This window comes from Otolemur garnettii, unplaced genomic scaffold (genome assembly GCF_000181295.1).
Source record: "Otolemur garnettii isolate 467f Iridium unplaced genomic scaffold, OtoGar3 scaffold00032, whole genome shotgun sequence".
Lineage (NCBI taxonomy): Eukaryota > Metazoa > Chordata > Mammalia > Primates > Galagidae > Otolemur > Otolemur garnettii.
The window spans coordinates 12,485,972-12,497,826 of NW_003852427.1; the positions used below are offsets into that span (position 1 = coordinate 12,485,972).

General features: G+C 42.2%; 1 protein-coding gene across 1 annotated transcript; it reads right to left on the reverse strand.

Moving 5' to 3' along the window:
• Positions 1-9,746: 9,746 nt before the first annotated feature.
• PAQR9 (progestin and adipoQ receptor family member 9) lies at positions 9,747-11,849 on the reverse strand. Its single transcript, XM_003789518.2, has one exon. The coding sequence runs from the start codon at positions 11,456-11,458 to the stop codon at positions 10,727-10,729; it is 732 nt and encodes a 243-aa protein (XP_003789566.2). The 5' UTR covers positions 11,459-11,849; the 3' UTR covers positions 9,747-10,726.
• Between the last annotated feature and the right edge of the window lie 6 nt (positions 11,850-11,855).

Consider the following 11,855-nt stretch of genomic DNA (forward strand, 5'->3'; position numbering starts at 1 on the left):
ACTTTGTATTGCTAAGGAAAAGTAAAGGTTAAAAATCAGAGAGCTAAGAGACGACTTGCCAATGGTCGGCCTGGGGGATACAGAGCTGTGGCTTCCCATTTCCAGCGTTCTCCATCGCCATTCTTTCCTACCTGGTGTATCAATTTGGGAACAATTTCAGACAACATAATCTCAAGCTGATTGGTGCTGAAGGGGATTTATCAGTAGCCATTGACTGTCTTACAAACTCACTGGAATGATTGGAGGAGTAGACTTAAAGTTGAGTTTTCTGAATGAGAATTACAGTGCCTCTGCTTTGGACAGGAAACCTGGCAGGAAGCTGCTGACCAAGTCCTTCAATTATGCTAATGGAGATGGTCTGTACTCTCAGTCGCAGAAAAGTAATGGCAGGAATGAATAGGGGAAGATAAGTCAAGAAAGATTGTAAAACAGCAGGACAGAGTCACAGAGGCCAAGGGAAGAGTGTTTCAGGGAGAAGGGAATGGAAAAGAGGACCTAAGAAGAAGACATTTCTATCAACAAGGAGGTTGTTGGAAATCTTACAAGAGTCATTCTTGTGAGCTTAATGAAGCCAGAATGCAGTGGGTGAAGGAGAGCGTGGGAGGTAGGAAAACAGTGTGCACCACTCTTGCATCAACCCTGGCTGGGAAGGAGAGAGAGAGGGGGTGGTTGCTGGAGTGAGGGAGAGGGTGAAGTTCTCATTTTAGAAGATGGGAGAGAATAGTAGTACATTTTTAAATTCTCGTGGGAGGAATCCTATTGAGTAGAAGTAGTTGAGCATACAGGGGAACAATGTGTGATGGGTAGAGTGTGGTTCCTGAAAAGGTGAGAAGTGGTAGGATCAGAGGTTTGAGGAGAGGATGAGTGTGGTACGGTGAGAGATTTACAATATCTGCAGTGGAGAATAGGAGAGGAAGCTCCTCAGGCATTACATTAGGGTCACTGGGTGGCATTGAGTTCTCAAACAGGATATGTGTATTTAAAAACGAAACATAACAAATACTTAAGAGGTAGATCCTATGATGTGGGGCTGACTGAGTCAAGGTGGGATGGGGACTCTGCAAGTCCTATTATACATGGCTGGGAGGTTAGCAAAACTTATGGATCTGTAAAAAAACTTCTGATTGCAAGCAGTAAACTCAACTTAAACTCAATCATAACATGAAGGAAATCTATTGGGTCATATAAGGAGCCCAATGGTGGTATGTAGGCTTCAGGTGTAGATTGATCAAGGCTTCCTTTGTGAGTTACTCTCTTTGGCCTCACTCCATGTGCTGGCTTTATTCTGATCTTGTCTTTTCTCAGGGCTACACTGTGACAGCTAACGGCAACACAGGGCTGAGGATTCCAGACAAAACCAGGAAGAATTAGGAGGAAAGGAGGGGAAAATACCTGCCTCTGACTCCCTTTCTTCTAATCTAATATTCTACTATTTTTCCCCTTGGCAGGACCTAACAAAAAGCCAGAGGGCAAGGGAGCTTAGGATCAGCTCTGATACAGAGGAGGTGAGGTGAAGGATGGGGAAATGGATCCTGAAGCTAATAAGCAGATGTTTGGCATAGGCCCAAGAGATATGAGGCTGCCAGAATGGAGTGGCCCTGTCAGAAGTGGCCCTGGAGCAAGATAGACAGAGATCCTCCCATCACACAGAACCTGGGGAGCTCATTCCACCACCAGCTTGTGAAGGCTTTTCCTTCTCAGACCATAAGAAGTAATGGCTGTCACGTATTGGTGGCACAGTATGCTCTTAGAGGCGGATGCTATTTTGTGTAGACATTTGTCTCTTAGCAATCTACTTCTTTGCCATTGTACAGTGAGTTGGGAGGTGGCCAATGCCTTATTCAGCCACATCCTGAACTGAATGAGGGTGATTCACATTCCATGGAGATCCTGGGTGCCGGGAGCTGGCTGCAGTTCTAAGTGAGGTCTTTTGAGTTATCTTTGGGAACAGGGCAGGCACATTTATATTGTCCTATCAAGTAATAGTTGCCTTGCGTTAAGGAGAGCATATATGGAAAGGGGTGTGTGTGCTATCCAGTCAGGCGCTGGGCTGTGGTTGCTATCATTTTGGGCTGTTAGCAGTTTCTCTCCTACCTCCTGGAACTAGACACTCCAGAGTTTTGACAGGGGCCCCACACTGGCAGGACACTTGGCTTGGAAAAATGCTATAAACAACACACATAGCCCAAACCCTTAATTTCCCATGATCCTATCCTCACACTCTTCAGCAGTGGAGAATACAGTGGTGTGCCTGTGTACCAGTCAATGAGATGGATGAAGTGCACAGCTGTTGTTTTTGTCTGCCCATCATCCTTTCCTATGGGCTCTGTCTGGTTCTGCAAAGGGGCTTAATCACAGGCACCTGTATCTTGTCTCCAGAAGAGTCCGTGTGACTTAAGGTAGGCCAATCAAATACTCTTTCCCAGGAATCTGAATTGGGGGCAGATACAACAGGGCCAGAGAATAGCTGAAGCTGGCTTATCTCGTGGCAGTGCCCTGAAGCTGGCTTATCTCATGCTAGCTGGCTATCTCTGGCTATCTCTGGCTAGCCATACCCCAGAGAGGCCAGAGTTCTTGGCTGGAACCTCTGGGACTGCTCTGCCCACTACCCATCCTGAAGCATGGTGGTCAGCTCTGTGCCCTGTACGAATTCTCCAAGGTCCCTCCTGTAAACCCTTTCTTGATTCATTGTCAGTAAAGTTTTCTGTTCCTGATAGCTAAAAACCTCTAACTAAAACAACAACAACAAAAAAAATAACTTTTTAAACCTTGGTAATGTGTGTGATTTTATAGTATCTCTATCCCAAATAACCCCAGCAAGGGAGATCCAACTTCAGTTCTTATGGGGGAGGATTCTGTGGCTGGTTGTCTGCATAAAGCATGTGGTGGTCTTATGGGGGGGTATATAAAAATCAGCCACAGAATCCTCCCCCATAAGAACTGAAGTTAGATCGCCCTTGCTGGGGTTATTTGGGGCTGAGATAACTGTAAAATCACACATATCACCAAGGTTTTGGGACAAGCTGTATTGCACAGAAGCCCACGGACCACTTAAGTCCTTGAAAGATAAGAAAGTGTAAGGAAAAGTTTCATAACTCGGATCATGTTATTTTCTTAGACGATATGGTTTCAAAGAAACTCATGAACTTTTTTTCATTTAACTATTAATAATATTATCATATAAAAAGTAATTTACTAAGGGTGCTTATCCAAGACAAACTTAGACTCATCCCTTTTGCCTGCTGATTTTTCTAAAAAAGGTAATGTTTGTTTCTTATTCATACCATATTTATTAGTGTTACACATATTTTCCTGTTAATTCAGGTGTATTTTGCTGAATGGTAAACATGCACAGACGCGTACAAATGCGCTTACAAATAATTTATTCTCATTTCACACAATTGTTTTTCAGCAAAAAATGCATAGTTATATTATTTATATGGAATTTCATATTCAAGACTGTAGGGAACAATTGTCTCAGAAAACCAAAATCATAGCAAACTACATAACAAGAAAGAATCACAATTTTGTTCAGTTACATGCACAGAACTGGCCAAAGTGTTATCTATTTCAATAGATGATTTTGTTTATGACGTACTAGAACATTAAGTAACGCTTTTCTGTCAGAATATACTATTTATTGGAAACCACATTGTAGTCCATGTCTAGAAGGTCACATCTCCTGAGAACGCTTCTCTAGGTAGCTAAAGACAGTTCTTTAGGACGTAAGTAAGGAATAGAGTCTGGATAGTCTAAAAATTAATTTAGCAAGCAGCGGGTAAAACGACTTTCTTTATGCCTTCATTACTCTTTAATCCCCTCTTCTCCCTCCATTATGACCATTAAATAAAGGAAAAAAAAAAACAAACAACAAAGGAACAAGGAAGTTTCTATTTGATCACTGTTGAATGCTCCCTCTGATTCTGACCTGAGGAAAAAAATAAGCATCCACCTTCAAGGAATGCCCTTTACTGCAAAAGGAGACCTACTGTGTGTACATTCTTGCAAATCTGAAGATAAGTCATCATATTCAAATGCTTAGTTTAAAAATGGATGAATCTCCTAAGGCAGATGGTAGGAGAAGGCCTAAATACACATAGAATCTTTGTAGAAACCCCGGTCTTCAAGGCTGGATTTGTGGAAAGTAAAGGCATCCAAGATGGCAGAAATGGTCTAGGAGAAGGCTAAAGGATGAGAGTTCAGAGCTACCACATGCTTTATGCAGATAAAAACCAGCCACAGAATCCTCCCCCAGCCCTGAAACACAGAAAGCATTTTCTGGGTCCATGTAGCAATGGCCTGGGCTTTGTTGTTCTTTCCACTCTGAAGAAACAAGGGACAGTGTCCAGGGAGGTACATTTTACTGGCAATGTTATTCACTCTGCTTATACCCTCATCAAAGTAAAATGTGCCTCACTTCTTTATTGTCTTGGTACTCGGTTGCTTCATTAGAATAATTTTGTTCATAGCCTCCAGAAAAGAAAACCAATCTGGTGGAAAAATAGACCTCCTGGGCTAAGCTATGCTGGGAGAATAAATTTAATAAAGTTTCTAACCAGAATTTTAAAAACACGTTTACATTTTACCTTGGTACACACCGAGAAGTTATCTAAAAAGAAGAAAACATGTATTTTCTTCTGTTAAGAATGAAATTTATCCTTCTTTAAACTATACATTATTTACATTTTTAAAGACCCGCTAGGTCTTTATCATTTGGGTAAGAGCTCCAGGTGATTAAACTCCCAGGACAAAGATGAGTCTTGCCAAAAAGCACTGGTTCTCATCTATGTGTGAAGGCCTTTCTTACAAACGAATTGCTATTATACATTTTTTAAATATAAAATTAAAATACTTCTCTTTAAAAAAATTTTCCCCACGAATGAATTGTCTTTGTTTTGCATCTAGGGTATTAAAAACAGATTTTGCTTTCTAACTAAGAAATGAAATTGTGTCCCTGTCCTTCACCTAAAGAACAAGGGTTTATTTACACGGTGTCCTATCTCAGTGCTGAGGTTAGTGTCAGGGGCAGGATCATCTCTATGGCAAGGCTAAATAACCACTTGAAGACACCCCCTCCTCACCCCTTGGCCTTTCATGCTTATTGCGTTCGGGTGGAGTTGTAAGGCATGAGAAAAGGTGGCTTGTCACTTTTACACATTAGAGAATAATTTTGCACATTCAGGAAATTTTCCTTGAGAAATGCCATGTTTGGAATAGCTTCCAGAGGTGGTTCAAGAACAGAAAGCATTAAAGCTCACGCGTTACATTGAGGAGCGCAATACATGGGGGGAACATTTGCAAAAGCTCCTGGCAATGACTGTTTTTCCACTGAGTTAGATAGTAAATAAGTGAGCATATTGTTGCATAGAGGTGTGTGTTCAGGGCTTTCAAAAGTTACACCCTGCCCCAATTGATAGCTAAATGGGGGTTCTTGGCCCTTGGCCTATAAACAAACACTCCAATTTTGCAACTTGCTCACAGATGCTTGAGGAGCTGTTCTAAAACCAAAAAAGCCTGAAAACTGGTTAGAAATCTGCAACCTAAAAATGCATTTGTCCTTTTTTTTTTTTTTAATAATAGCAATCACAACAGAAATTTGTATTAGCTTTTTGGAATAGTGACCAAGAAGAACTGATAATCCATTTTCACAATTAAGAAACAATTATTTCCTAATACTGAAGAAGTCAAAATTTTGACAGGAAGGTGTGGCCTCACAGAGGGAGACAGTGGTACTCAGTGCCAACCACTTAATGGTTCCTTTTTCTGTCTAGGCTTGTTCGCTTTTTGTCTGGAGATATATGTCAGAGAATAGCAGCAATCCTTCAAGAAGTTTCTAAAGGTTGATTTACAGTTTTCTAGCGCTATCCCCTAATGCCTTTTTGCCTAGCCCTAATTTTATAAAAAATTAAAGACATTCATCCAGGGGATAAATACACTACTCATAATATACCCGGGCACCAGTGCTCAGGTCAAAAGCTAGAGGATGTGGTTAAGCTGACAAACAGAATTCCTTGCCTACCTATTTGAACACTAACCCCCTGGGAATTCATAAGCTTTTCTAGGGACAAAATTTAAAACTCAGGCAAACAGTGCACGGCTGAATTTGCTTTCCCTTTCTATTTGAATCTAATCCTCCTTGCTCTCCCTTTCCCATGCTTTCTTCCTATCTGCCACTTTTTAATGATTTCCTCCGGATTTATTTTTTTCTAAAACCCATTTCTCAGTTATAACCCAAAGATCTTAAAGAGGTCAAAGGGCAGAGAAGATCAGTTCGTCCTAGATAATTTTGGAGATTTAAACATTTAGGCTCAAATACATGAGGTCTGTTTATCTGTTACTTTATTACAGTGTCTATGAAATTCAGACTTAGTGACATCACAATTTAGGCACTTAGGATGATCCACACTTCATAATGGCATGAACACCATTCTGTACACATGCCCACTAGCCTCTCACCTGGCCTGTATATTAAATTTTCAAGTTATTTTTAACCATAGGCATAAGAGCAGACAGAAAAGAAAGAAAGAGAGGACCCGATTGTGGGGAAAGTTAGCATGTTATCAGAAGTAAGATTCTATGCATTGCACTTATGCCAACAGAAAGAAAGGCCCAAACTCAGTGGCTTTGTACATTCTGTTTGTGCTCAAGGTCAGAGTTTGGTCCCTTGCTAGAGAGATTTTCTGGATCTTCTAAGTTCCAGAAAAAGACAAAAGGGTGCCGGCTGTAACAATATGGATGGATCTTTGCTGCTCAATGATGGCTAAAGGGATTACATGAATGAGTGAATGAACATAGCTCAAAGGACACTGACAGAGTGAAGTCAGGAGTGGCAAACTTCAGGCAGTTGAAGAACAAGCGGATAAAAACCATAAAAAGCGGCTGATAACATTTCGCTTAAGATTTATAATCTAATTTCAAAGATAGGTGTATCTTTGCTTTACTTAAAAACTATAGTCAAATAAAGTACCTTACACATAGGTATACCTGTATACTGAAGTATCTGTGTATCTCCAATTAGTGTCTGTGTGCTTGACCAGGCATCACAGCTGTGCAAACTAGTAAATAGAATTGAGGACAGTCATTCCAGGTTTGAAAACTTAATTCTCTCCCCTTGACCCACTATAAAACCTTAATGTGGTGATAACTCCTATTGTACCTGTCTCCTACTACAGCTGGGTGCAGATTAACTTATGAAAAGGTTTGAAGATAAAAGTTCTGTTTACTATTGCTGTTAGCCCTCAGATTCAGCACCAAATCAGAAAAAAAAAATTATTAAAATTGCCTGTCTCTCCAAATTTCACATTCTTAAAAATGATTCCCAGAAAGTTGCATGATACATTAAGCTAAATGGGGTTTTAAACTGCAAGCACTTTACAGGCAGGATTTATGAATGGAAACATGGGAAGGCCACTCTGACCAGCTCTGTAGCCCCATACTTTCTCCCTGGGCTATTTATAGAAGTGTATGGCTAGTGGAAAAGATCATATTTATTTTTACAAGCCAGTCATGATATGACTGAAGAACTCACTTCCTCTCTCTGGGAAGGTCATCCTCTTCACCTGAGCTGCAAGAAGGCAAGGAAGAAAGAAACCACTTTAGCCGACTAAGTCAGTCTGAGTCAGCCCCAGACACCAACCCACAGGGTGACAGGCACTGGAGACAAACACCCTCGTTTCCCAGGCCCGGCTCTATGCTGCTGCTCCTTGAGATGTCAGCCGGATCATGACTAACAAGGAGAAATGAAATGTATTACATAATATTCTTCAAAATTCTGCTGGCAAAATAGGTTGTATAGAGGTAATGGAGCGAATTCTTATTTATAATTCGTCCTATATTTCAAACAGCTGAACACAACAAAGTAAAACTGAATTTTAATGATGGTGGCAAAATGCAAAGGGTGAAATATATTAACAAGATACTTTTTCGAAGTAGACTTTTGAAGATCCTTTATTCTGATTGCCATATTACCCCTGAAATATGGAATAAACCTGGATAGTTCTACGCAAATGGGGAGACTCTAAGTAAACATTTCCTTCTAAAATACCATGATTTATCTTGACAGAAATCTGATATAGTTTAGTAACTTATACCTTTTAACCAATCAACCCTGGTTCAAGCAGTGTTATGGGGCAACTGTTTGCAAACATGAAGTGAAGCCATTGTTTTCAACTAGAATATCCTCTTGTTAATATTATATGTAGTATATAAAATCTAAGATGGAATGGGAAAGGGAAAGTGGAGAAGGGAAAATGCAAAGAGAGAAGGAAAGTGAGTCCTCATTCTCTCTGGGACACACTGGGTGCTGAAATCTTCATGAGGAAAAGTGTGTCATCTTCCTGGGCTTATGCATCGTAACCACCTGAAAATGATATGGGCATAATTTTATCCTTAAGTGGCCTCTGCTTAAGGTCAATGACACAGAACAAGAAGAGAATCCTGTTTATGGACGCAGGTGATCTACAACAAAGATTTAAAATGACAAATTCAGGGTTCAGTTCTTTTTCTTAAATTCATGAATCCTCTTTAGAAGTCTTTGTACAAGTTTTTTTCTGAAAGGGAGGTCCCACTTATAAGGAAGCTGTAAAATATTCTTCAACCCGTCTCTCTATCTAACATAGTATCTAACTCACATTCTTTGGGGCTCTGGAACAGACGGCAATGACATGCAAATAAATTTGCATTCACAGTTGTCTTTGAATATATGTACTGACTCAAGTTATAGCTGAATAACATCTGTGGTAAGTTTAAATTATCAGCCTCTGTAACCTAACAGAAATTTTCTTGCATTTCACAAAGGACACTGACATTCATCAGCAACTGTGCAAAGAGTTATTTATAATCCAAACAAGAGGTTCTAAATTAAATATAGACATATATCAATTTAATTTGTGTGCAAATTAATACACACAAGAATACATACATACAAAAATATTAGTTCCTCCAGGGAACTGTGCTAACCTCTGTTTACAAATGCAGAAGTGATTAAAAGCATAAACAAAAACACCAATCTTTTCAGGAATGCCAGCCTACCAGTACTGAGAAAAGCATTCATCCACCTTATGAATCTAAGTTATTCTATGAAGTCAAGACTTCTGATTCAATGACTTACTTGGTTCTTAACCAAAATGACTTCCCAGTAAATGTGATAAGTATTTAAATAAACCACCTTAGTGGTTTGTGTTAATCTAGATTGAACATCTCCATTACAGGTTAGCATTTATAAGAAATGTCTAAACACTGGCCAGTCTGGTTGTTAGAAAGGATCTTGGAGACATGTTCACGAATGTTTCAAAGATTTAGGGTGACTACCAATCATTTCCATCGTCTGGATCCAAATGGGACTTCAGTGTTTAACTGGACAAGAGTAATCTTATTTAACTCAAAAGTTTCACTCACAATTCAATAATATGCTTCCTGCTTTTTCATAATAAAACTCATTTATTCATGAATATTACATTTTAAATTTTAAGCAAGGATAGATGGCATCGGTCTAGAATAGTGTTCTCTCTTCCTCCCCCCATGGCTGCATTAAAAACTGCATCCACATTGCAGGTTGGCTTCTCCTTGTAGAAAAGCCAAATGCTCTGCACACCCCTGCAGGCTGCTTCTGGTCCTACCAACACCTTAAAACCAACACCATCCTGCTTCCCGCCTGGATGGAATGTTAAACTTTGATCTGCAGTAAATTAGAAAAGCTTATTCTTACTGGTCTCCCCATGCAAGAAACTGTTTTTGAGGACTAGTCATTTGGGCATTGCTTCAAAAGGCACATTTATTCCAGTGGCAATTTAAATAAGGAGAGAAGGAACAAAATAAGATTAAAAACAAAACAAACAAAAAACCCAGGATGGGTTCTGTGGAATACATTAAAGTAAACAGGAATCTGAGATCTACACAAACCACTCAAGCTCCTCACCAATAGTTTAACCAGAGTCCCCTAAGGTCGAATAATTCACAGTTGTATCATGACACACATAGGCCTTCAGAAAACACTGTTTAAAAAAGTAGTTGAGAATGCTCAAGCAGCTTGCCCTGATGTCCAGTTCAAGTGTATGCAATGCAGAAGGCTGCGAAATTCAAATCTATGCGACAAAGAAAATTCAGTGCACATCACAGGCTTTGATAAATTATGAAAAATCATTGTATATATTACTATTTAAATAACATCTGAGAAACATTTTGAAATAATTAACTTGTGTTCACATTCCATGCATTTTCTAGCAGGTTAAGCCCTGGGTTTGTGTCTTTGTGCCTGTTTCCCACAAAGCTCCATTCTTTTGACAAATCCAAGCATTCCTCAGACTGAAATGGAAGTACCCAGGGATTTTGTCTATTTACCCTCATTACTGCATACCTGACCTCAGGAGGGCTACTTCCTATTACCACTGGCACAGATGATGGGAAAAGCCAACTCTTTGGGGGTTTTATTTGCCTTATTATTTGCTGCCTTTGAAAAATCCCTGGATATAACAGACACCATCTGAATTTATTTCCCGGAGCAAAAACCAGTGACCATCTCCCTCCTGTTTGACACCTCCCCGCTTTGCAATGCCCCAAATGAACTGGGAGCCCTTGGTAGCAGTGAGCTTTTCACCTATGGTTTTGCAGCATCCTCCTCAAGTAAAGAAGGAAACACAACAAAACTTGAAAACAAACCAACAAAAGCAACAACAGACACTCCAAACAAACAGGTGGGCGAACCAGCAGCCTCCTCCAAGGCAGAGGCTCACTTTTTACTGCAGCTTTCGGAGCTGTTTAGAAATTTCCTGATGACCAGCCCCAGGCAGACCGCTAGCAGCAGCATGTAACCCACGGTGCCCGAGAAGGTGGGTGCAGCTGGCGGAGCCTGGAGGAACTGGCGGAGGCCCTCCTCCACGTAGTACACCTGGTCGTAGATGCTGAGAAAAGTGAAGATGTGGAAGAGCTGGTGGCTGTGGCCTATGATGTCAAAGAGGCCGGGCTGGATGCGCTCAGGGATCTTGCTCACATTGAAGAAGGCAGCCACCACCAGCCAGAAGTAGCGGCGGTAGAAGTGTACGAAGAGTGTGGGGTTCTCGCCACGCAGGTCGAAGAGCCAGCTCTCCAGCATAATAGGGCAGGCCATGCTGAGAGGCATGACGAAGACGAAGGTGCGCACTGCGAACGGGTAGGCACACCAGTCGGTGCGGCTCTTGCAGCAGGCCACCGTGCAGGCCACCGCCAGCACAAAGGCCACGGGCAGCACCAAAGCGCGGTAGGCAGCAATGAGGCGCGTGCAGTCTACGTGCCAGCCCAGGCGCTGCTGCACGTACGGGGTCATGACCCTGGCATCCAGCAGGCTCAGGCCGGGGAGCAGGTAGTAGTAGTAGGCCACCGTGCTGCCAAAGCCGTAGTAGCTGATGGATGCGTAGTCCAGGTAGAAGAACACCGCGCGCAGGCGCAGCGACAGGCAGCTGAACACGTGCGCCGTGCAGCTCATGGCGAAGGTCAACAGCACTCCCGACGCGTAGCACCACAGCGGCAGCAGCCACGGGTGGTGGAAGGGGACATCGCCGCCGCTCAGGAAAAACAGACGGCAGAACTTGCTCAGGAACAGCAGCAGCGGGATGAAGTGCGTCCAGAAGTTGAGCGTCTCGTTGGTAGGCTTCAGCACAGAGGCTAGGCACTCCTGGGCCGTGCACGGCAGACGCCGGTAGCCCGACAGTATGAAGCACTCCACAAAGTCGTCAGGCACCTCGTCCCAGCGCAGCAGCGGCTTGGCAGACGTTGGGGGGTCCCCCGAGGCGGCAGGGTGGGAGTGCCGGGTAGCTACAGACGCTGCCGGGGCCGTGGCGGGAGGGCCCTTTGTGCCCGCGCCCCGAGGCTGCAGGCGCCGC